Source organism: Cervus elaphus, chromosome 1 (genome assembly GCF_910594005.1).
Source record: "Cervus elaphus chromosome 1, mCerEla1.1, whole genome shotgun sequence".
NCBI lineage: Eukaryota > Metazoa > Chordata > Mammalia > Artiodactyla > Cervidae > Cervus > Cervus elaphus.
In genome coordinates this window covers 75,582,372-75,609,410 of record NC_057815.1, presented here as the reverse complement: position 1 = coordinate 75,609,410, position 27,039 = coordinate 75,582,372, and the positions used below count along the sequence as shown (strand labels likewise).

The following is a 27,039-nucleotide window of genomic DNA, read 5'->3' as shown; positions in this document are numbered from 1 at the left end:
ACAGTGTGCACACCACTGTTGTTGTTTTCTTCTGAAATTATTAGAAGAGGAATGTTAGGATGAAAGGATTTAGATAAAATCTCTGCTAAGTAATCAGAAAAAATAACCAGGGTATTATAAGATGTATTTTTTTTATATATGTATAAATATTCTATTCAAGGAAAACATCCTTTGGATTTTTATGTTTGATGAGAGGATAAGTTAGGGAACACTGCTGTTTTGTTCTAGATATATTCAGTTGACTTTGGTGTGCATGTTATAAATGTTCAATTATTACAATTATAATAATTTTGGTCAACACTTACCCTGTATTTACTTTGTACCAGAATAAGTACAGGGTAAGTGTTGAAACTCTCTCAAGGATTAGTTTATTTAATCATCACGACAGTAACCCAGTAAAGGTAGTTAGTAGTAGCATTTAACATATGGGAAAACTGAACAACAGGGAGGTTAAATAAATTGCTCAAACAGTAAGAGAAACAGTTGGAATTCAAACACAGATAGGCTGGCTCTATTCAAAAATTTTTATTTTTTACTATGCCAGTACTACTTCTCCCAAAGTATCCTCCACTTCCTATTCTTATTTTTGCTTCTATCTCCTCAAATTGTACTTCCCTTACAATGTATTTGTCTTAAACATTTTAAAAAAGAAAGGCAGCTATTTCTGATCAGGGCTAGTATTAGTTATAAAAGACAAGCCGGTGATTTTTGAAGGCTTCCCACCTCCACCAGTTTTTCTAAGCTGTTTTTTAAACCATGAGAATTGTGTAGCTATTACTGAACTACTTTAGCAGATGTGTTCCATTAATCAAGGTGATTTATAACAAAAATTCATCCAAGTTTGGAGCACTCTGAAGAGATATCCAAAATGTTTGCAATCTGCCCCTCTAGAATGATCCCTTTTCCAGCTATCTCAGAAGCAGACTGGTGCTGTATTTTATGAAAGGGGTTTCTTTCCCATATCTGTGCACCTTTTCAGAAAAATATTTGTTGTTTATAAGTTATGAAGACAATACTATTCAGATCTTGATTGAGCTGCATAATAAGGATGATGTATATTGAATATATTTTGAATTTCAGGCAAAAAAAAAAAAAAACCACATTCTTTTAAGTAGGTGCTTCAGAAAGCAAAACACCAAAATTTTCATTTGGAACCTAAAATATAGAGTTTAGCCTATGAAAGAATTAGCATTGTTTTTAAGTTGGAGAAAAAGAACATAAACAGTTAAATGATGTGAAGCCATCTTATTCATTCCAGAGTTCCAAAAGTCCATATGGCAAGCATTAAAGATGATTTATTTTTTACATTAAGCATTTGGAAACTAAGCAGTCCCTATCAAGGTGTTACTGCAATGGTTTTGCTTTTTTTCCTGATATTGAGGCTAGTAATTTTTTCCCTTGAGTAATGGGCTGAGCATTGGTACTAGGAATTGAGTTAATTTGTGACTCTCAAAAGAAACAAATTTTACTCAGCTCAAAAATCTTGAATAACTTGCCTTTCTATACTGTAGGAATTCCTCAGTTAGCTGCTAGAAGCCACTAATTTGCCAAAAATAATTTAATTGGAAGAAGCATTTAGCAGGTAGGAAATACGTTAAATGAACTAGCATTCTTCCGTTGATCAGCACAGCAGGTGATTTAACATAGACTCCACTCCCCTAAGGGATATAGAGCCAAGACTCAGGAAATATGGTAAAATTTGTTATAAAGCTAATAAAGAAACAAAGAAAAACACTTTATATTCTTTCTCAGGATAACATTGTGTGATAGTTCAAAGCTGTGATTTTAATTCATAGTGTAACTGTTACAGTTAGGCATTTTGAAATACAGTAAGTTCATATCAGCAAACAATCATGGTATAAAACCTCCCATCCAAACAAACAGACCTTTTGGGCACCATATCCTGCTTTAGGAAAGAGTTGTGCATACTTACTGACTCCCCTGTGAACTTTATATTCTCTTTTGAACTCATTCCACTTAAACTTTGATCCCTGGGAATTCACTGGAACAGTTCTCATGAATGTTCTGTTGTTGATCCAGTGGTCAACTTTCAGTCCTCCTTTCACTTGAATTCACTTGTATTTAAAGTAGTTGCTCATAAGGCCTGGTTTCTCTTAGTTTGAGGAATAACGCTGTCTTTAGGTTTTCTCCTTTTTCTGCTTCTTCCGAGTGTCCTTTGTTGATTACTCCAAATAACTAAGTAACTTAGGGTTACTTACTGGGTTTACTAAGTAAAAAAGTAACTAAGGGTTTGTATTTTAAACTTATTTTGTTTATATATGCAAATGTAAGGTGACCTAATCCTGTCTTGAAGTTTTAAATACTGTCTAATTTTAAAGTCCTAAATTTATATCAACCACAACTTCTTTCCTGAACTGCAGAATCATATATCTAATAATCTAATATTTTCCTCTTGAACTTAGTATGTCCAAAACTAAACTCCTGATTTTCCTTCCACAAGTGAATCCTCCTACATATATTCCCAATCACCGAAAGGTGACTCCATTTTTCTGTTCACTCAAGTCATAAACCTTGGAGTCATCCTTGCCTCTCTTCCTCTTTCACCCTCTCATCCAATCTATTAGCAAATCATGGTGATTATATTTTGGTTCAAAATTGGGAAAGGAGTCAAGGCTGTATATTGTCAACCTGCTTACTTAACTTATATGCAGAGTACATCATGAGAAATGCTGGACTGGATGAAGCATGGCTGGAATCAGGATTGCTGGGAGAAATATCAATAACCTCAGATATGCAGATGGCACCACCCTTATGGCAGAAAGCAAAGAAGAACTAAAGAGCCTCTTGAAAGAGGAGAGTGAAAAGCTGGCTTAAAACTCAACATTCAAAATGGCATCCAGTCCCATCACTTCGTGGCAAATAGATGGGGAAACAGTGGAAACAGTGAAAGACTTTATTTTTGTGGGCTCCAAAATCACTGCAGATGGTGACTAGAGCCTTGAAATTAAAAGACACTCCTTGGAAGAAAAACTATGACCAACCTAGACAGCATATTAAAAAGCAGAGCCATTATTTTACCAACAAAGGTCTGTATAGTCAAAGCTATGGTTTTTCCAGTAGTCATGTATGGATGTGAGAGCTGGGCTATAAAGAAAGCCAAGGACTGAAAAATTGGTGCTTTTGAACTGTGGTGTTGGAAAAAACTCTTGAGAGTCCCTTGGACTGCAAGGAGATCCAACCAGTCCATCCTAAAAGAAATCAGTCCTGAATATTCATTGGAAGGACTGATGCTGAAGCTGAAGCTCCAATTCTTTGGCCACCTAATGGGAAGAACTGACTCATTGGAAAAGACCCTGATGCTGGGAAAGATTGAAAGCAGGAAGAAAAGGGGATGACAGAGGATGAGATGGTTGGATGGCATCACCGATTTGATGGACATGAGTTTGAGCAATCTGCAGGAGATGGTGATGGACAGGGAAGCCTGGTGTGCTGCAGTCCACAGGGTCACAAAGAGTTGGACATGACTGAGCGACTGAGCTGAACTGAACTGATATCTTGTAAATACAATCAAAATTCGACCACACTTTGCCACCATCACTGCTACATCCTTTTGCAAGACAAATTTATCTCACTCTTGTTTTCTTGTAATAACTTCTGATCTTCTCTCTCTGCTTGTATCTTTCCCAACTTCTTGCCTCCCTACTCTTTGCATAGTAGCTGAAATCATCCTTTTTAATAATGATGCTTTTTAATAGAAATAATGTTACTCTTCTCCCCAAAGGGCCCAGTAGCTCCCCATCTCATAATAAAAGCCGTGGTCCTTTTGATAGCCTGAAAGACCCACATCCTTCATGCTCCTTGTTCTTGTAGTTTAAGTTTTATTGGAACACAGGCACACTCATTCTTTTATGTATTGTCTGGGACTCTCACTAAAACAGCAGAATTGCGTTGTTGTAACAGAGACTCTGTGGCCTGCAAAGCTTAGGCTCTTCGCTGTCTGGCGTTTTACAGAAACATTTGCTGACATTTGCTCTAGAACATCAGATTCTTAATGGCAGGGATTTGTGTTGATCTCAGTTAATTCCCCAGTTTCTAATCTTTTATTTGGCATCTGGTAGATACTTTAAAAATACTGGAAGTTTAGACAAATGCACACATAACTAGAGTCTGATGGTATTTTCTTTTAGTTTCTGTTCTACTCCCTTTCTTCTTCTGGTTTCTCCTGCAGACTTGCCCTGGAGTAAAGTGCATGATGTTCCACTTTTCAATGATACAGATGTTCTTATACCTCAACACACTGTATGCTAATGCTGAGTTGGCCAATCTGTGTTCATCCTAGTCTTCATAGAATATTTGAAAACTCTACCTACTTCCATGGTAGGGCTACTTGACCATCTTGTGTAATGGCAGGTGAAAGTTGTAGAAAGTACTGGAATGCCCTTGTTACTTTGTGCCAGGATAGCATTGTGCTGAGTAAATATTTATTTCCCTAAGTGACTTCTGTTTGATAGATTTTAGCCCTTTTATTAGAGTAGACTAAAAATTCACCTGTGTCTGAATGACTTAGTTTGGGGTACTCTGAATTTGGTCTTGTCTAACTCTTCCTAAGGAACAGTGGAACCTGAGGTACCTTGGGCTTACTACCGTACTCTCATTCTGGGGGAAAATATGACTTCCCAGAAATGGTATGGCAGTTTTGTTACTATGAAGGCTAAGTTGCCTTTGCAACATGTAGTACCCACTAATTAAGTTGTGTGGTAAAGAGAGTTTTCTACATTTTGGTAGAAATGATGTGCCTTTGGACATATTTAACTACTCTGCGGATGTTTTGTTCTTTTGATCCTTTTATTGGTTGGCAGCTTAAGGATGGATAAGTTATTACCGGAGGTTGGTAAACTTTCCTTTAAGTGTAAACTGCTTTCCAGTGGTTGGTTATTATAAAATGAAGAATCTTTTTTTCTAAATCTTTCAAATAATTAAAACTCTATTTATTGAATTTCAGTTTTTCAGCCATAGCGGCCACTCTGTATTGAAAATGAGCATGGTAGTAGAAATATGATTATGGAGATTTCAGTATTTTCCTGTAGTTACAACTTGGCAATCTTCTGCTACTGTTAAAGAAAACATCTGTACTTATTAGAAAATTTACTTTTATTTTTGACCTATCAAAGATCCAGTTTTATAAAGCTTTTTGGTTCTTGATAACATGGATTCCAGTGTCATACACAGAAGGTGAAATGTTCATCAGATGCTGGTTTGTTACCACAGTAGAGTGGGTGGATAAGAAATGTAGTATTTCGTCTCCTGGTCCTGCCAGCTGCGCCAGGTGTCTCACTCCGTAACCCTGTGTGCACTGATCTTAAACCCAGGGTAGGCAAGGAGGAAGCTCAGAGCCTGCGAGAAGACTGGAGGAGCCGTAGGAACTGCAGACGCGTTTGTTCTCTCCTGGCGGGCACAGCGGCCATAGCACCAGCCAAAACATAACCATAACGTAGTCTGCCAGGGCATTCCCGGTGAATATATGCTTCCACACTAACAGTAGCCTATGGACCCGCGAGTGCCTCGTGACGAGCATGCACACCGCTATCAGTGATCTCAGCTGTTACAAAATCTTTATTTACAAAACTTGGGGCAAGAGCACCTGACCATGCCATCTTGGCTACTTTGGTCATGCCCTACATATTTCTTACATTTTTCTTCTTCTTTATAGAGTATGTTAGTAACAATATACTTTATTGTAATTTATTTATAACATTTTGTAACAATTTGTAACATTTTATACCTTTATAACCTTGTTATTGGCAGAAATGTAAGAAATAGAGATAGTTTTACATTTCAAAAAGAACTGATTAAATGTTCTAAGGATGCTCTTGTCTATAGTATTCTTAAAAATAAAACTTTGAAATGGGATAAGATGCTGGTAAAAAGCTGTTTTACTGTATACTGAGAAGTATTTATATAAAATTGCAAGCTGAAAAATAATCTAATTGGACAACATTAGAAAATGGGCACTTTTATAAACACTGATAACTCCCAATGTGTCCTGTGTATTTAGGTTATAGTCCAAATCTTTGAATATCCTAATGCTGTTTTTCTGTTTGTTTAAATGTCATTTACTTTAGCTAAAAGTCACAACCATATGGTCTTCTATTGCCACTTGTATTATAAACAGCAAAAGTACTTCTTTGTAGGGAGAGGACTCATCAGATTGAAAGGGCTTGTTTATTATAAGCTGCTGATACACTGAATCCTTATGTCATTTAAATAGAAGAACTACCTAATAATGTCACTTATTACAACTAGGATATCTAAACAAGGGACTTGCTTTTTGCAGACTATAGTGATAAAAACCTGTGCTTCACATCCATTTCTCAGCAACCGCTCCCAGGGTAATCAATCATGGCATACTGCTAATGCCTTGATTGCAGCTGATGCGGAGGAAATTTGTTTACTTTTTTGCTAAGTGAAGTTCACTGCGGAGATGACGTGACTTTTTCATCCTATAGCTAACACAACTCTGAAGATAAATTTGACTTAGTGTTTACAATTCTGAGGTGTTTTTCTTCTGATGTTAACACTAAAAAATCATCTTTGAGGCACTCAGTACTTAAGCATTTTCTGATGTGTTCCCTGAACATTTTCAGAATATTTTAATCTTAGCTTAATAATAATATGTAGTTTATAAAATATGATTTTATAGAAATGTATTTTATCTTAATATGTGTTTGAATATGTATGTATATGTATTTGTAAAAATCAACATTTCTGTTGAAACAGTAGCAACTCTTCCTGAAACTAGCATATTTTGCTCACCTAAAAATATTTTAACCACTCAGAGTTGGAAAGTCAGTGCTATTGGTGAGATTCTAGGGGAGGCATTTATGCAATTCAGTAAAATGCCATATTACATGTAGTTTTATCTATATGTTATATGAGACCTGTATACACTTAGGCTGCTTAAAAGTAATTGGGAAAAATTACTAATAATGAAATTGTAATGCTACTGTTCAATGTAAGAATCTAGACAGACTTGCACTCTGATAGTAGTAAAGAGAATGTGTTCTGAGTGGCTTCCTGATCTGATGCAGTGGTCTTCTGGAAAGCTGTCGTTGACCAGGTGGAATATATTCAAATGTTTTCTGAAATAAACAACTGAATGAAATTCTTCTCTTACCACTTTGGGTAATTTAAATCCTACAGATTTCTGTGACCCACTTAATCTATAAAAACATTCTCACTTAACCAGTCTTTACCTAAAATGAGAATGGAAAAGAGGAATTACATTTAAAAGTATGTATGTTATAAAACAGTTGAAGATGGTAGATTAGCTGGAAAATACTGACATTACATGCCATGGTACTGCTCACCTAGATATCTGAATGTACTTTCCTCCTGGATTGGAATTTTCATAACTATTTTAAGAAAATTTCAGTATTGTTTCATTTGGCATAGCTGGCTTACATCCCTACTATTAATACACATACAGAGCCAACAGGGAAGGGAAACAAAGTACTTAAAACTATAGGGTGAGTAATTTAAAATTCTAAGATGTAACTCAAGATTCTGATCTACTTCCTGTACATTGTGTGTTTAAATTTCTAAATCAGGAAGGATTAGAGAAACCTCCTATCATCAGAAGAGACTTGAAATTTGACCTGACTTCTGTTATGTAAAGAAAGTCAGAGTAGGTCTGGGGATATAGACTGATATGGCCTTCTGACCCTAACTGCAAATATACCTAACCCCAAACCAGTCCCAGCACCAGGCGTCTTCTTTAATGAGACTGTGCCTGGGGAGCAGGGGAAACCACTGGACTTGGGAGGATGGAGAGAAGACTTCAGCAAAAGGCCTTTAGGAGGCTACAGGGGTGGGCACATTTGCCAGACAATAATGTCACAATTTTCCTATTATTTATTCATGAATTCACTAATTCCGTTAATTCTAGACATTACTGAACATTTACTTGAGGATCTCCACCATGTTAGAGTCGGTAAGTCCCTGCTTGCTGGCTCTCCAATAGGACTTCCTGCAAAAATGGAATAGTCTGTATCTACACTGTCCAGTGTGGTAGCCTCTGGGTTCATGTGGCTGTTGAGTATAGGAAACGTAGTTAGTATGTCTGAGGAAATGAATTTTTAGTTTTATATAATTTGTAAGATTAAATGGTCACATATGTTACTAGTGGCTACATTGTTGAACAATACAGCTTTAAGAATTTGTAGTCAAGTTGGAGGAGCAGGCAAGGAATTACAAAATGGTGTAACAGGGTATTCATCTACACTGGATAGGATTACTCCAGACTTGGGAGGTAAAAGTTGAAGTTCTAAAGGATAAGTGGGAGCTTGGATAAGACCCTTATCCAAGCAAGCAGCATATTTAGGTTCTAGAAGGGAGAGTGCAGCCCTGTGCTTTGGGCAGCTGTGAAAAATAAGTCCCTACCTCTGGGACATACAGTGGGGAGGGATGACTAGCAAAAAGAGATAAAAGTGAAAAGGTAATCAGGGTTGAATTCCTTGTATGTCTCAAGCAGGGGAGTAACTTTATTTTGGTCACACCACATGGCTTGCAGAATCTTAATTTCCCCAACCAGGGATTGAACCCATGCCCCTGCAGTGGAAGCACAGAGTTCTAACCACTGGACCACCTGGAAAGTCCTGGGAGTAACATCATCAGACTTAGTTTTTAAGAGATCACCCTGATACTAATATAGACTAATTGAGGATAGTTTAATAAAGATGATTGGAATAGGAGAGGCCAGAGGCAGGAAGCCCAGTTAATAAATAGGCTGTAAGATATAATTGAGAAAATAACATTAAGAATGGAAACCAGTAAAAGTTTGGAGAAAGATGAGGAGAATGTCTAACCAGGACTGGATGTTGGAAGAAATGCATCATCTATCTCTGTTGCTAGAGCCAAAAGCTTGGGTCAGTTTTGGAGTACTCTGGAAGCCTATATAATAAGCCTATGATTGATTGTACTTAAAATGAGTACAGTGGCAATGGAATTGAAGTGAGAAGAAAACAAGTGCTTTCCCAGAATGATGTCTGGGTGTTATATGATTCCCTCCTTGATGTCCACAGTATATTTTCATGATGTCTTATTAGTCAAAACAATGTTTTGATGCTCTCAGCCCCCAGAGATCAATCTTTTTAAAGATCTTTAGCTATTCTGTTCATATCTTAACATTATTGCAGAAAAAAAAAATCATCTGTCATCCATCTGCCTATTTTGCAACTTTGTATTCGCAAAGCTACATATTACTCTATGGAAGTTATTTAGAATTAGAATAACATTAGAATTCTGTTTTTAATAAATATAAAAAGGAGAAGCATCTATCAAAGGAAATCATGCAGCACAATGCTTTTTTTAAGGCATCAGTAATACCAAGTACAAGAATACTTCGAATCTTTTTCTTTCTAATTCCATTTCAGGTATAAATCAGTTTTCTAGTCAATCTCTGTATGAAGCAGTTATGCACTGGGGCCATAAGAAATTGAAAAGAGATACAGAGATTCATCTACAGGAATAAATCCATATAGGGATGAGTTTTGACTGGGAAGAATTATTTGAAGTCCCAGGAATAGTTCAGTGGGAATATTTGGTGGAAACCTATTGGCACATATTCTTTATAGTAAGCATCTGATTTACTAATTATTTAGACTTTTTCTGTGAACATGAGAAAACTCATTATTTACATACTTACCACTATGTTCTACTACTCTTTCAGATATCCTGTTTCATTAAATTAGGCTCATCTTTTGGACCATGAGAACCAGAGTGGACATCAGGCTATATTAAAATGAGAGTACTGACATAGTTTTGAAATGAGAATATAAGGTACTTCTCTTAAATACTAATCCAGATACACAGCAGGTAACCTTGTTACATGTAGAACAAAAAAGAAGTCAGAGTGAAATAATCCATTGTCCTAGGGGAAAAAAAATCTATAGGATTGGGATGTTAGTATTAGATGGAAGGGCCTATTTATTGCCTTCAACCCCAACCGTTTCCCTCTTCCTCTGCCTTCTAACAAGTTGGTAGATGGTTCTGAAGAAGTAAATGCTTCATAAGGAAGAGCTTAGGTATTTGATAGTCAATAAACATTGCTTGGAAAAGATCCCTGTTAAAATATTAAAAATGTTGTTCTTTGCTACATTTGGATGATTTGGTCTTAAAAATTGAATTTCATTAAATTCCATTAAATCAGTTGGCATAATTAATACGGCATCTGTTCAAAATTAATGTACATTTTTAATTATAATGGATTCAATTCAAAGTCTTGGCTAGTACCAGAACTATATAATTGAATACAGTGTAAAAGAAAAAGGCCAAAAGCATAACGAAAGTGAAATTGCAAAGCACAGTTCACTTTGCAGAGAACTGGATAGACTGCATAAAAAATCAGGAACAAAGAAAGCCCGGCAGGCATCATTCATCCAGCAGCTGGAGCAACTGTTAACAACAATAGCTAATATTTAGTGAGTGCTTACTGGGTGCCAGGAACCTTATATATTATTTGTTTTTTAGAATATTTCTGTAAGGCATTTACTAGTTCCAGTTTTATAGATGAGGTTTAAATAACCTGTCCAAGGTGTTTAACTAGTAAGTGGCAGAGCTACAATCTGAACTCAGGCCCAGAGATTCCTATTCAGGCTGGATGGAGGTATTGAGTACTGAAGGAGAAGATGAAGGAGCTTAGCTTGCTATAGCTATGAGAATGAGCAAGTCAAGTCTTAAAATAAGCTCTAAACCTGCTCAGCAGGGAGATGCTCAATAATGAAAGAGAACCTGTTGGTTGAAAGCATCCCTCATCATTACCCTCACCCCAGTGCTGTAGGTGTAGCCTACTAGAACTTTTGTGTAAATTCCTCTTTAGTGATAACTGGCTATGAACCTAAAGTGGCACCATTTTTAAGTAGGGAAAGACAATAACAGCTCCTGGGAATGATGTGGGATAGTTAATCCCGTGGTCATGCATTTGGGAGCACCTCCCTCCCCAGATAGTCTACTCAGGGAGACAAGTATGGGCAAACAGTTGTGGCAAGGAGAATGTCATTAAAAATAGAATCTGAGTTAAACTGTTCCTGGAGTTTTGCTTTCAAAGTTACCCATTCATAACCGACACTTGGGATAGCCCCATTTTATAAAATTTAAGATTAATAATGTTTTCTCAGTTTTGTGTTCTTAAAAGTCCTTCTACATGATCGCCTCTCAGGGGATTTAATGTTTCACTTTTTGACATATATGTCTTTATCATTTTGGTGGTTTATATAGGAAAGTCAATTCCAATAGTTATTTAATGATTGTGTTCCCAGTTTTGCCCCTTGCATGAGTCATACAAATACTGTGTGTGAAGTTCTTTAAAACTATATAATTTTAATGAATTATCTCATTTCACAAGTGTTCTCTCCACAAATTTGTGTGCATCGCATCTTACTATGATGATATTTTGTATGCCTCTCCTTTTCCTATGTATTTCAGGAAAAAAAATCATGTCAAAAAAGGATTTCGGAAGCTTTACCCCCCCCCCCCCCATTACCTTTATTTTTGTTTCTTCAATAATTATTGTTTTCTTTACCTTCACAGTCATTTTAGAAGAACCATTAAAGAGTCATGAACAATAATAAGGCCATTGCATACCCTGCCTTTGCTGATTGTAAATTTTTAAATACCTGGCAAACAGAGAGTTAATTAAAAATCAGTCTGTTACTAGGATTTCCTGTTTTTTGAAACTTTTGAAAGATTGAGCATACAAGTATCTTACTCTTTAGTCGGAACTTTTTCTTAATTAGTCTTTCCTTAATCAAATAATAAGTTTGATTACAGTTTAGTAAATATGTTATTTGATATTGTGGACTCTTTCATCAGATTTCACTTGAATCAAGAAAGGTAACACCTGTGGGTTGGTTCACAAAAGCTGCTTTTGTTCAATGGACACCCGCAGGCCATGAGGCAATTACATTTGTTGCTTGTTCTATAAAGGAGGCACTTAACTAGATCTCAGTAAAGTATAGCTGAGAACCAGAGGCTTGATTCTTTTGTCCTGCCCTCAGATTAGGTTTTATCATAGCTCAGGAGGTAAACCTCTGACGTAGAAAGGAAAAACCAAGAATGATTTAAGGGCTCTTTTAGTGCTTTAAAAGTTAGCCCTAAAGCTAGTTATATCTGAGACACTGGGAAAATTCAAAGTTGAGCAAAAATTTCTAAGTGGCATTGTAGACATATATTCATATATTCTTAGTCTTGTGCGTTCATTCAAGTTGTCGTGGCATATTTCCAAAAGTACAAACAGAAAAAGTAATTAGCTATTTTAAAAAGTTTTGGTTATGAGAAATGATGAACAAAGACATGGAATTAGGATTTCCACTTTTGGCCATTTGTAAAACATTTATTATGAGTTCTACTTTAACTGGAAAGTTATAATGGCTTTTTAAAAATAATTTAAACTATATTTTAATCCTTTTTATCTGTTAACATTTTATTATAATAATATTGCTATAGATTTTTTTCTTACCTGGTTTAAATTTGAACTTAGTGATAACCAATAGATTAATCCAACAGACAATAACTGTATTTTGAGTTAGAAAGGAAATTTTTGTTTGGTTCGTTGCTTCATTCCACTCTACTCACCTGAGCAGAAAGGTCAGGTTTTAAGTTTTGGACCCATACCAAAAACGTGTTGTACTTTATATTTATTTAAATAAATGAGTTCATAGCTAGACTAATACTTCAGTTACCCAGAGGTCTAGTGACAATACTATAATTGCAGTCATTTACTTACACTGTGCAAAGAAGCAGAGCCTGCTGTATGGATTGGAAATTGGGTCTCTCTATTTCCACATGAGCAAAGAAAAAAAAATTGTTTTTACTTAAGTAAAGCTCTTCCTGAACTGCATTGTGATGGACAGTGTTCCCTTTTTAAAAAAGTACAAGTATTACTAAAATAACTAGGCATATTAAGATACATATATGTGTATGTACATATATATGTAATTGAACTACTTAAGTAATACATACTGGTCCCAAAAATGTAAATTTTGAAATACATAAAATTTTGTGGTGTTTTTTTTTTAAGTAAGTATACCTAAGTATACCCTGTAAATGTTTTTCACTGTATCCATGTAAGTCCTATTGTTGTTGTTTAGTCATGCAACTCTCTTGTGACCATGTGGCCTGTAGCCCACCAGGCTCCCCTGTCTATGGGATTTTCCAGGCAAGAATACTGGAGTGGGAGAGACCCAATTTCCTTCTTAAGGGAATCTGCCCAACCCAGGGATCAAATCCACATCTCTTGCATTGGCAGGCAGATTCTTTACCACTGAGCCTCCAGGGAAGCCCCAAGTCCTTCTATTAGCTGTCTGCTGTGTGTGACTATTCTATAAATAAATTCTATTTAACTTCTGCCTACTGAGGAATATTTATTCTATTGTCAATTTTGAGATGCAAGCAATACCATACTCAGCTTCCTTGCTTATACATAATGGCATGCTAAGTTTGGCAATCTTTTTGAGATTTTGATAGGCAAAGGATAGAAGGAAAACATACAGGGGATGCCACTGAAGGGGATTCAAGGTAGAGATGCCAGTCACACCTTACTTACATTAAATTTTTAGTTCTCAGCCAGAAGGATTCTCTTCATATTGTTATGAGGTATGCTAAAAAAAAAAATAATAAGACTTTAAAAATTAGATAATTTGAACCTCTGACAACTATGGAGTAACTGGTGCTGAACTTGCTCTCCTTCCATAAAGAACTGGAAAATTGGACAAACTATGTAAAACAAGTGTTTTCAGACAGTGTACAGCAGGCAGAACAAGACAGATTCCTGGGAGAAGGGAAATGAACAAACCTTCTATTTTCCCCTACTTCTGCCTTTAAGGGAGTTTTCAGAGGTTCCAAGGAAGGAAAATTCAATTAAAGGACAGTGGTGTTGCTGAGTTGAGGAAACAGAGACTAGGGTAGAGGGACATTTAAGTGGTTGGAATTTATGCATCAAACCACTAGGGAGAAAAGAGCCACAGAATGATCTTGAGAAATATGCACCAGTCTTCTCTTGGATTTGGGGCTGAACACTGAATTGTGCATGAATATGGTGAAATTTGGGCTTCCCTGGTAGCTCAGACAGTAAAGAATCCACCTGCAATGTAGAAGACCTGGATTCGATCCCTGGGTCAGCAAGATCTCCTGGAGGAGGAAATGGCAACCCACTCCAGTATTCCTGCCTGGAGAATCCCATGGACAGAGGAGGCTGGCAGGCTACAGTCCATGGGGTCGCAGAGTCAGATACGACTGAAGCAACTTAGCAGGCATGGTGAAATTTAGAGACTGAGCGAAGAACAGCTAGTGGGGATCAGCCTAGCAATTCAGAGGTCACACAGGGCTGAGAGCCATTGGAGTTTTTACCAGCCACAGGGGAAGGAAATCACTGAATATCCAGAGTATTCAGAAGAGACCATGGAATATGATGTCTTAGGAGTGGGCTAGACTAGCCCTTGGAATAGTCAGTATGAGAGACCCAACTTAACAAACTTAAAAACAAGGCTTGAAAGGAATAAGCTGATTCACAGCTAACTTAACTGCCTTCTAAAAACCAAACAGACCTCCTCAACATTCAACGCTGTCTTAAAAGAACAAAATCCACTCAACAAATGAATGTTCAGCTCAGTCACAAGTTAGATATGTAAAGAAGTGGGAAAATGAAACCCATGACAGAAGAAAAACAGATCCAGAAATGACAGAGATAATGGAATTAATAGTCATGTGCTCTTAAACAGTGGTACCCAGTTTCTTTAGCACCAGGGATCAGTTTCCTGGAAGACAGTTTTTTCATTGATCACAGGGGATGGTTTCAGGATGATTCAAACACATTTATTGTGCACTTTATTTCTATTATTATTATATCAGCTCCACCTCAGACCATTAGGCATTAGACCCTAGAAACTTGGGGACACCTGCTCTAAAACACTAATTATAAATACTTTCAAGGATCTAGAGGATAAACATAAGGGAAGAAGTGCTAAATAAAAGAAAGAACCAAGTGAAATTTTAAAGAGTGTAATTTATATAGTCTTTACAGCAGGTTGAAAAATGCAAAAGAAAAGATAAAGATCCTAGATTGTGAAGAAATATTTGCAATATCTGTCAAAAGACTTGTACTCAAGGTATATAAAGAGCTCTTAAAATGAAGAAGAATACATTTTTAAAATGAGCAAAATATTTTCAGTAGATATTTCACAAAAGATACACTAATAGGTACAAGGGAAAATACTTAAAGAGAAATGCAAGTGAAAACCACAGTGTGATGACAAAATAGCCTACTATACAGGCAAAACTTTAAAAAACTGAAAATACCAAGGTTATAAAGCAACAGAAACACACATACATTGGTGTTGGGAATGTAAAATGGTATTATTTTGGAAAAGCTTAAGGTTAAACATAAACTTACGACCCAGAAATTCCACCCTTACATATTTACTGGAAAAAAATAGATGTGTATGCATCAGTGTTCATAGCGCTTTATTTGTTATAGCCAAAAATTGCAGGTTACTCAAATATCCATCAACAGGTTCATGGGAAAAAATACTGTGATTTACAATAGGATATTCTCAGAAGGGCTTTCCCGGGTGGCTTAGTGGTTAAGAATTCACCTGCCCATGCAGGAGACACGGGTTTGACCCCTGGGGTCAGGAAGATCCCCTGGAGAAGGAAATGGCAACCCACTCCAGTATTCTTGCCTGGACAGGGAAGCCTCGCAAGCTACAGTACATCGGGTCGCAGAGTTGGACACAACTTAGTGACTGAACGACAACAATACTCAGCAGTAAAAAGAAATGAAAGACTGATACATGTAACATGTATTAATCATTTAAAAACTGCTCAACAAAAGCCAGACATGAAAGTATGTGCAGTCTTCTTTGTATTAGATTTAGGAACAAGTAAAACTAGTCTCTAGTAACAGGAGACATATCACTGGTTGCCTAGTATGAAGTATAGGGGTGGGAGGTTGACCTGAAAAGGAGGGAACTTGGCGTGAGAGTAATGTTCTACATCTTGATCGTGGTAAGTGCTTACACAAGAGTGCACATTTGTCAAAACTTATAAAATGAGTCCATTTTACTGTAAAGTATGTGTCTATAAAATTGATTTTAAAGTGTACACCCTTCAGTTCAGTCGCTCAGTCGTGTCTGACTCTTTGCGACCCCATGAATCGCAGAACACCAGGCCTCCCTGTCCATCAGCAACTCCTGGAGTTTACTCAAACTCATGTCCATCGAGTCGGTGATGCCATCCAGCCATCTCATCCTCTGTCGTCCCCTTCTCCTCCTGCCCCCAATCCCTCCCAGCATCAGGGTCTTTTCCAATGAGTCAGCTCTTCCCATGAGGTGGCCAAAGTATTGGAGTTTCAGCTTCAGCATCAGACCTTTCAATGAATACCCAGGACTGATCTCCTTTAGGATGGACTGGTTGGATCTCCTTGCAGTCCAAGGGACTCTCAAGAGTCTTCTCCAACATCACAGTTCAAAAGCATCAATTTTTCTGTGCTCAGCTTTCTTCACAGTCCAACTCTTACATCCATACATGACCACTGGAAAAACCATAGCCTTGACTAGATGGACCTTTGTTGGCAAAGTAATGTCTCTGCTTTTTAATATGCTATCTAGGTTGGTCATAACTTTCCAAGGAGTAAGCATCTTTTAATTTCATGACTGCAATCACCATCTGCAGTGATTTTGGAGCTCAAAAAAATAAAGTCTGACACTGCTTCCACTTACCCCATATCAAAAATAAGTATGTGTTCCAAAAGTAATTTCAAACATAATGAATTGATAGTGAGTAATTGATAGAGGGGTAGGTCAGCAAAGGTGACTGATTTTAAGACTCAAACTTGAAGGTTTTCCTGTTTATAGAGAAGCTCTTATTAAAGGTACCATCAATCAGTGATGAGGTTGCTCCCTTGATTTGTGTACTTTATGCTGCAGCTGCTTAGTCACTTCAGTCATGTCTGACTCTGTGAGACCCCATGGACTATAGCCCGCCAGGCTCTTCTGTCCATGGGATTCTCCAGGCAAGAGTACTGGAGTGGGTTGCCATGCCCTTCTCCAAAGGGATATTCCCAACCCAGGGATTGAACTCAGGTCTCCCGCATTGCAGGCAGACTCTTTACCATTTGAGCTACCTGGGAAGCCCACATATACTATTTCCAGATACACTATTTTTCTATTTTCATCTGTGACCTGAGATGTACTCATTTTTCTATTTGAGCAGCCTTACGCTTCACTGCACATAAATCAACTTCTTATATAGGTAGGAACTAACTTTGCTATTGGCCCTAGAACCTATGGTAGTTCCCCCAGTAGGAGTTAATGATCTTACAATATCTGATATTCTTTCAAAACACTTTTATTCTTTCTCTTCAAATAGATTTGACATTTAAGTGTATCTAAATGAAAATATTTAGCTTGACTCATTTTGGGCTAATATTTCTACATTAGACATTCCAAAATTATATCTGATGTAAAATGTACTTCTTATTTTACATGCTGGTACAAATTAATTTTTCCAAAAGTTAAAATTCAGAGGTGATGGCAGGGGAGGTGGGGGGAGAAATGAAATAGGCAGATCACAGAAGATTTGGACAGCAGTGAAAATATTCTTTGTAATACTGTAGTAGGGGATCCATGTTGTACACGTGTCCAAATTCACAGAGTGTACAACACCAAGAGTGAACCCTAAGTAAACTGTGGGACTCTGGGTGATTATGATGGTAGTGTGAGTTCGCCAGGTGTAACAAATATGCCACTCTAGTGGGGAATGTCAGTAATAGAAGGCCATGCATGTGTGAGGGTAGGAGGCATATGGGAAATTGTACCTTTCTCTCATGTGGCAAACCTAAAACTGCTCTAAAAGATGGTCTTTGAAAAAAAATTATGACATTTAAAAGATAGGTCATTTCTTACTAAACCTGATAGGACTATTTTTCTTCATATAAGGTTCCCAAGTAATAATCAGTCAAAAAAATAGTGAAAATTAATTCCTTCCCAATAGATTGTTTTGGCTAGTCAGTAATTCAACTTTCTTGGGTAACAATAACTGTAAAAAAAGAAACTTTAAAATACAATTTTAAAAACAGAATTGCTGGAGAGTAATTTTTAAAGTTTATATGGAGCAGACATTAGTAGGCATTTGTCTCCTATCACAGAGCACATTTTTTTACAGTAACATGTTCTAAATATGCTTATGATTGTCATTGAGTAAAAATTTAAATTTATATTATTTACCAGTTAATACACAGGCCATATATAAGATCTTTTCATTTAGTAGAGGGTCACCATCATTAATTTCACAACTGATGATTTTATAATAGGTCTTTCTAGTTCTTGATGGTCATTATTGAAGTATATAAAACATTGAAGATATGGCCTGTACAAAGGCAGAACAAGGATCTTAATTAGAATTCTGACAAGCCCACTCCAATAAAATGATGAGATTATTTGTAATTGATGTCACAATCAATTACCACTTAGTTCATCATGAACATTCTAATAGGTCTGGCCTTGGTCTTGGCCCCAGGATGTTGCTGAGTGAGTGGCTGCCCTGCTTATGCTGTTACTGAGATGGGGGGCACATTTTCAGCCAGCATCCTAATGACCTCTTTTGAAGTCTGTTAAATTAATGACCCTGTCACACTGTTTTGATCTCTCATAACCTCAGTTTGGGGTTTGTATAACAAATTAATGTTTGGGAACCATGTGGCAAAAGAGATAGGTCTTTTTAAAAGTTGAAATATTAATACTACTTACTAATATTTAGTAAAATTTATTTTGCCAGAGATAATAGCAAATATGCAAACCATAGGGTCTGACTATATTTTACAAAAGAACTTTGTTCCTTGCTACCTCCAAAAGACATAATTTTTTAATAGCATCCATATTTGTTTTGAAAGGGGGTGCTTTCTTCTCTAATTCTAGGTGCCAAAGGGTCATGTTTGGTTAGAAGGTGATAATCTACAGAATTCTACAGATTCCAGGTACTATGGACCTGTTCCATATGGACTAATAAGAGGACGAATCTTCCTTAAGGTACTACTGTTTTCTGCTTAAAACGCAGGCTTGCTTTTCTGAGCTGGGGAAAAAAACAAAAAAACCCAATTTCTTTCAAATGATCTTTGAAATCTTTAGGCTGTTACAATGACTACACCTTAGGAACATGTTAACCTTCATAGCTATAATAAACATTACCACTCCCCCATTATGACAGGTAACTGAGGATATTTTTGTTTGAATAACAAAGTTCAAATTACTTTAGTGGTAGCATAAGAAGCTTTTAACTTCCAAAATTTAATTTTCTCTCATACAACTTTTCCAACCATATTCATACCCAGGGCACGTATTAATATGCATTTGCAGAAGAGCAGTCTAGAGTCCGGCTAGCTGGAATGCAGGGATGTCCCAGTTGTTAGTAAGTTAGTAAGAGTCATGTGCCTCGCTGTAAGTCATTGAGTCAGAGTAGAGATTATTGTTATTGTTGGCCTTTCCATTTTGTCACAGGCAGTGAGGAGAAAAACAGACATGAGTACTTGGTGCTGTTGGATAATTTACAGGATTTTTTACACTTAAGCAGATGTTATACTCAAGTACTTAGGCTTACAGTTAATTTTGACAGTAGTGAAAGAAAATACACACAAACATATTATTTCTTATATAATGTTTGAATGTTCCACATTTTAGGTTTTAAATATGTACACAAATACAGGTTTACTTTCTACAGTGTTATTTTGGTGTGGGAAATTTGTTCTTGATTGTAGAATAAGGAGAAAGGGATGACAAGGGAAATATGATGATGCTATAACATCGCTTTACTAATTGTCTTCAATCACATTTGACTTTACAGATTTGGCCTCTGAATGATTTTGGATTTCTACGTGACAGCCCTAATGGTCACAGATTCTCTGATGAGTAGCAAACATTTATTCTTTTCATTTGATTATTGTCTTCTGTTCAAATGAGTTTACTGTCACTAAAACCATGTACTTACTAATAAACTATTTGTTATTCAGTTTGTTATTTTTAATTGTTAAAAATAAAGAATAAGCACCACACACTCTGGAAGCTATATTGTTCAAAATATATGGATAAAAATATAATCCAAAATAAGTCATCTAAATTTAGATATAAAAGTATTTTTAGGGAAAACCTAGAACAACCTCACTTTCAAATTTTTGGTTGTATAGGTATAATGAAAATAATTTACTCCTCTTGAGTATGCCTCATACTTTAGCTACATTTACAAGGTCAAGTAGTAACTAGTGTTATTAAGTTCAAACCAATAATAAATACCAAGAGTTTAACCTAATAAAAAGCTGCTAAGTCACAAGCTTGGCTCAGTCATTTGAAATTAAGGAACAAAGTTTCAGTGATCCCATAAGAGATTTCTTAAAAATTTTTTTAAATGAGTTCTGACTTACTCTGTACATAGAATAGTAAATATACAGAAAATCAAAGTCTTTATAGTTAGCTGTAATCAATATCAACACATTTAAAAAGTCCATTTCATCACACCAGCAACACAACAGTCACGTTTTCTGACTCCAGGGCTATCCTTTCTACAGTTGCCATTTCACTTTATTAACTTTGAAATAACCTAATGAATATCCATATTCAGCTTTCATCATGGGGAAGCTAGGCTTACATGTTATTCACAAGGATTCTAACTTAATTCTAATGACCTGAGATTTGAGAGAGTTGTATAAAAGGCGTATTACTTTAGCAGCTAGATATATCACGTTACTTCAAAAACATAGCAACTACAAGAGAATATGATGATTCTATGACCCATTAAAAGAGACATACATACACAAAGAAAGGAAAATTTTTACTTTGTACCAATAGGAAAATGAACCAATAATAAAGTTTTCAGGTGGGAATTTATTTAATATAAATTTAAATTCAAGACCCCTTTCTTGCGATCTATAAACACATATGAATCATGAAATTAATTTTCTCTTAATCCAGGTGGCCTCTGCTTGACAGTCTTATCTTTTCTCTGTAAAAACAGAGCTGACAAAAAAAAGAAATCCTTTTTTTTAAATTCAGCTTTATACATTTGCTTGAATGGACAAGGGTGGAGTGGCCTCTCCTCCATGTGTCTGAATACACTAAAGAATTCCACTTAGTGAACAATCTCAGCGATAATGAAGGAGTTCGATAATTAGTGAACATGTATCACAAGAAATCAGTGTAACTTCTTCTGCTTCATCCTTTGAAACACTGTATTTTCCACCACATCGACAGCTCAGAGAAAAGGAATGATCATCTGCAAAGAAAATAAAAAACACTTACATGTAAATACATGTAAATTAACAATCTTTTTAAAAAGTGCAACTATTCCACAAAAAATGCAAAATAAAAGATCTGTCAATATAAAATATATTTAAATGAAAACCTGAAAAAATATCTTGTATAGGGGCAGTGCTTCTAAAAATTAGTTACTAAAAGATCATTATCTGTGGAGGAGAAGGATGGAAACTATGAAACGCTAGGCCAAAAATCTCATGGGGGAGAGGAGATGCTCAAAAGTGATCAATGAAATTTATTTGAAGTCTTATGTTTCTTTAAGATTCATAGAAATTTTATATTCTTCTTAACAGTGTTTGTCTAAAATATTACTGTGAAGGAAAAAGAAATAGTACTACTTGTCTTATTGTCAAGGAGCATCCCTTTGCCTGCAGTATATCATTTCAGAAAAAACTGCTGAATTCAGCAGATTCCTGTCTTTTCTGGTATCACACTATTTCAAGAATTCTGATTAAAATATTAGGTTGGTGCAAGGTTGATATTGGAATACATTCTAAATGTGGTCATCATTTTAATGCACACTTCTCACTTTTATGTTTTTTTGCTAATGAATAATTACTTGCTATTTTATATTTATTTTGGACTAGGGAAATGATGTTAGACAAGAAGCAAATCTGAGTTCAAAATGAGTCGTAAAGCAGTGGAGACAATTCACAACATCAACAACGCATTTGACCCAGGAAGTGCTAACAAATGTACAGTGCAGTGGTGGTTCAAGACGTTTTGCAAAGGAGATGAGCGCCTTGAAGATGAGCGTAGTGACTGGCCATTGGAAGCTGACAATTACCAATTGACAGCCATCATCCGAGGTGATCCTCTTACAACTACAGGAGAAGTTGCTGAAGAACTCAATGTTCACCATTCTACAGTTATTCAGCATTTGAAGCAAATTGGAAAGGTGAAAAAGCTTGAAAAGTGGATGCCTCATGGCATATAAAAAAATCGTTTTGAAGTGTCATCTTTTATTCTACAGAACAATGAACCATTTCTTGATCGGACTGTGATGTGAGATGAACAGTGGATTTTGTACAACAACCAGTGATGACCAGCTCAGTGGCTGGACCAAGAAGAAGCTCCAAAGCACTTCCCAAAGCCAAACTTGCACCAAAAAAAAAAAAAAAAAGTCCTTTGTCACTGTTTGGTGGTCTGCTGCCAGTCTGATTGCAGCTTTCTGAATCCCAGCAAAACCATTACATCTGAGAGGTATGCTCAGCAAATCGAGATGCACTGAAAACTGCAGCACTTGCAGCCAGCATTGGTCAACAGAATGGGCCCAATTCTTCTCCACCCCACCACCTAACGGCACCATCACACATCCAGCCTTTCAAAAGTTGGATGAATTGGGCTATGAAGTTATGCCTCATCCACCATATTCACCTGACCTCTTGCCAACCAACTACCACTTCTTCAAGGATCTCGACAACTTTTTGCAGGGAAAATGCTTCCACAACCAGCAGGATGCAGAAAATGCTTTCCAAGAGTTCGTTGAATCCTGAAGCACGGATTTTTTTTTTTTTAAGCATGGATTTTTATGCTATGGGAATAAACAAGCATTTCTCATTGGCAAAAAATGTGTTGACTGTAATGGTTCCTGTTTTGATTAATAAGGACGTATTTTAGCCTGGTTATAATGATTTTAAGTCCATGACCTGAAACTATAATTACATTTGTACCAACCTAACATATAAACATACACTATGGTGTTCTTTCTGTGGGGGCTATGTGTGTGTGCCTATTTGTTTGGTGTTTACAAATGATGAAAGAACCAAAAGGATAATCACTGAAGTGAGATGCCCAAAGGAGGCAACATTTTGCCTACTAATGGTGATAATTTTATAAGTCTGTCATCTTCCTGGTAAGTTGAAATACTTGTTTCTTTTACCAGAAAGAATCTCTGATCCACTGGTTATTTCATTTTACTGTCACTGAAAAATAATTACTGATCATATTATTTAACTAGCATCATGAAAAAATTAGGGATAAATGAACGAAATCTCTAAAAATACTTCTTATAATCAAATATCTTCAGTTCAGTTCAGTCAGCTCAGTCATGCCTGACTCTTTGCGGCCCCATGAACTGCAGCACGCCAGGCCTCCCTGTCCATCACCAACTCCTGGAGTCTACCCAAAACCATGTCCATTGAGTCAGTGATACCATTCAACCATCTCATCCTCTGTTGTCCCCTTCTCCTCCCACCCTCAATCTTTCCCAGCATCAGGGTCTTTTCAAATGAGTCAGCTTTTCGCGTGAGGTGGCCAAAGTATTGGAGTTTCAGCTTCAACATTAGTCCTTTCAGTGAACACCCAGGACTGATCTCCTTTAGGATGGACTGGTTGGATCTCCTTGCAGTCCAAGGGACTCTCAAGAGTCTTATCCAACACCACAGTTCAGAAGCATCAATTCTTCGGCACTCAGCTTTCTTTATAGTCCAACTCTCACATCCATACATGACCACTGGAAAAACCATAGCCTTGACCAGAAGGACCTTTGCTGGCAAAGTAATGTCTCTGCTTTTTAATATGCTGTCTAGGTTGGTCATAACTTTCCTTCCAAGGAGTAAGCATCTTTTAATTTCATGGCTGCAATCACCATGTGCAGTGATTTTGGAGCCCCAAAAAATAAAGTCAGCCACTGTTTCCACTGTTTCCCCATCTATTTGCCATGAAGTGATGGGACCATGATCTTAGTTTTCTGAATGTTGAGCTTTAAGCCAACTTTTTCACTTTCCTCTTTCACTTTCATCAAGAGGCTCTTAAGTTCTTCACTTTCTGCCATAAGGGTGATGTCATCTGCATATCTGATGTTATTGATATTTCTCCTGGAAATCTTGATTCCAGTTTGTGCTTCCTCCAGCCCAGCATTTCTCATGATGCACTTTGCATATAAGTAATTAAATAAGCAGGGTGACAATATACAGCCTTCCTATTTGGAACCAAATATCTTCATTCAATCCCATAACTTCATTTTTTAACATCTAGAGCTCATCATATGCCATGAAAAGAAAAAGAAAAAAAATTCAGCTACTTTGTATTTATTCTCTAACCAAGTTTGGTCTTGGGAAAACAATCAACTAAATAAATTTACATGTTTCTTTTATCAGTAAATGTTAGTCACTCAGTCGTGGTCTGACGCTGCGACCCCACGGACTATAGCCCGCCAGGCTTCTCTGTCCATGGGATGCTTCAGGCAAGATCCTGACCCATGGATCGAACCTGGGTCTCCTGGATTGCAGGCAGATTCTTTACCACTGAGCCACCAGGGAAGCCCATTAAAGAGGAGAGAAGCTTATAATTTTCTAAGACTTTTCTATGCTGTGCTGTGCTTAATCGCTCAGTCATGTCCAACTCTACAACCCCATGGACTGCAGCCCGCCAGGTTCCTCTGTCCATGGAGATTCTCTAGGCAGGAATACTGGAGTGGGTTGTGATGCCCTCCTCAGGGGATCTTCCCAACCGAGGGATTGAACCCACGTCGCCAGCATTGCAGGATGACTCTTTACCATCTGAGCCACCAGGGAAGCCCAAGAATACTGGTATGGACAGCCTATCCCTTCTCCAGGGGATCTTCTCAACCCAGGAATTGAACTGGGATCTCATTACCGGCAGATTCTTTACCAGCTGAGCTACTAGGGAAGGAAAGGAAGGAAACATTAATTCACAATGCTGCTTTTCATTTTTCACCACAATGTTTTTTTTTATCTATAAAGAAAAATAATTTAATCTTGAATTTTAAAATGCTAACATCCCTCCCTATCTGAGCTAACATATTGTGTAATAGAACATGATTCCAAAGTGAATTGTATTTTTTTTAATTAAATTGTCTAAAAATGTGCATATTCTAATCATTGGTTTTCTTAAATCTCCCTCTTGTTTTTTCACCACCTCAATGAACACTGAGAAACAACGTGAGGTGCAGAGGCCACCATGGGCGACTGTGGAGTTTTGTCACAGATGACTCCAAATGTTAACTTACATCTTGTTAACTTTCTTCTTAAATTATTCTACTATCACTTAACAAAGTGTTATCTTCACAGAAATCATAATTTTAAATATACTGAATGAAGACAAAACATACAAGTTGTATATAACACACTTATTGTAAAAGCAATGGCTAACTTCATTCTCTCAAGTTCTTCAGGTATGCCTCAATTTTAAGCATCATAAAATGCATCATTTCCTACTGTTCTTGGACCAAGAAGTTAATAGTTTGGCTATGATTATCATGTAGGATTTCATCCACTTTTCTCCTGTTCTGGATCTTTACCTTCCAAGGTTATTCTGAAAACAACCATGAAGGCACATCATCAACTGATTTTTTACTACTTCAGTTGATCGCACTTTTTATTTAATTTCATCTGCCGAGACTGCTCTTTGTAATTGCAAATAACAATTCAAAATCACAAATTCAATTGCAAAACTCACATGACCAGTTTTTAAATATTCATGCAAAAATAATGGCTTCATGCAGCTCTTGTTTAGGATTTTCTCTCATAAGGATAAGGATTATTTCTATCTTTACAATGATTTAAAAAAACCTTAGTGTAAATAAGTATCTAAGAACAGTCTATGCTTTTAAGATTAACTGTAGCTGCTTCTAACTGATTCCACTGGCTGTAGCTGGGATGCTTCTATGTTCTTCACTGCCAGGGAATGTACTATACTTTGAAAGTGCAGTGAAAGTGAAGTTTCTCAGTCGTGTCCGAGTCTATGCGACCCCATGGCCTGTAGCCTACCAGGCTTCTCCGTCCATGGGATTTTCCAGGCAAGAATACTGGAGTGGGTTACCATTTCCTTCCCCAGGAGATCTTCCCGACCCAGGGACTGAACCTGGGTCTCCCGCATTGTAGGCAGATGCTTTACTGTCTGAGCCACCAGGAAAGTCTTACTATACTTTAGGGGATCCCAAAGACAGCAACATTTATGGTAATTCTTGATGATTTCATGTTGTACATGTCCAATATCTTGGTATTTTCACTTGTTATTAAAAATCCCATATATTTGCTGACTGAACAGATGCTTGAACAACACTAATCCGTAGCCTTAATTTAAAATAAAATTTTAAATTATATTTTAAAATTTTACTGAAGTAAAAATAAAAAAAAACAGTTTTCCCTATTTTCATAGTATCAGGAATTATTAGTAAATAAAACATACTAGTCACATGAAATACAACAAGAACTAATTTGTTCAATAAGAGATTAAACACATACACAGATTGATAAACTGGTAATACTGTATCTTCAAAAAATACTGTTTAGCTGGGTAGATCTCCCTGATAAATAACATTTTCTAATCTATCCCTTTTACAAACCAGCTGTGAAACCAGTATCATTGGTGTATTGTATTTTCATAGCCCAGCGGCTCTTCCTGTTTACTCTGATGAAACTATCATAAACCCTGGGAGCCCTGTTACGGAAAACCTCAAGTCTTCCAATATTCACTGCAAGTAAGAATCTCTACTCAGGATTTACATTTGGCAGCTGAGGCACAGAGTGGCTCATAAACAAAAACATGATTCCCCTTGTAAGTCAATACAGCTTGAGACTCAACTTCCTAAGAGCACTAAGTTGAGAATTGGCCATTAAAAAATATTCCAGTAAACTTGGTTTTGGAAAGGACAGGCTGTTTATCTTCTACTTATCCACACTTGTTAATAAATTTTTATAGATTCCTAGGAATTTGTACTCCAGGGTGAATAGTAAAGTTATAGGATTAAGAGTATATA

The 27,039-nt window shown here is 36.7% G+C and overlaps 2 protein-coding genes across 11 annotated transcripts in view; one reads left to right on the top strand and one right to left on the bottom strand.

Moving 5' to 3' along the window:
• IMMP1L (inner mitochondrial membrane peptidase subunit 1) overlaps positions 1–22,172 on the top strand; it is a 73,691-nt gene extending 51,519 nt beyond the window's left edge. For 7 of the 8 annotated variants that reach the window (XM_043908694.1, XM_043908696.1, XM_043908706.1 and 4 more), the window contains 3 exons: positions 18,930–19,040; positions 19,852–19,916; positions 21,902–22,172. In XM_043908694.1, the coding sequence (XP_043764629.1) occupies positions 18,930–19,040; positions 19,852–19,916; positions 21,902–21,932 (207 nt within the window). In that variant the 3' untranslated portion in view covers positions 21,933–22,172. Of the gene's footprint in view, positions 1–18,929; positions 19,041–19,851; positions 20,060–21,901 lie in introns of those variants that run through there. The other variant, XM_043908700.1, reaches the window with a different exon arrangement.
• DNAJC24 (DnaJ heat shock protein family (Hsp40) member C24) overlaps positions 20,812–27,039 on the bottom strand; it is a 71,193-nt gene continuing 64,965 nt past the window's right edge. For all 3 annotated transcript variants that reach the window (XM_043908676.1, XM_043908685.1, XM_043908667.1), the window contains one exon: positions 20,812–21,273. In XM_043908676.1, the coding sequence (XP_043764611.1) occupies positions 21,143–21,273 (131 nt within the window). In that variant the 3' untranslated portion in view covers positions 20,812–21,142. The remainder of the gene's footprint in view (positions 21,274–27,039) is intronic.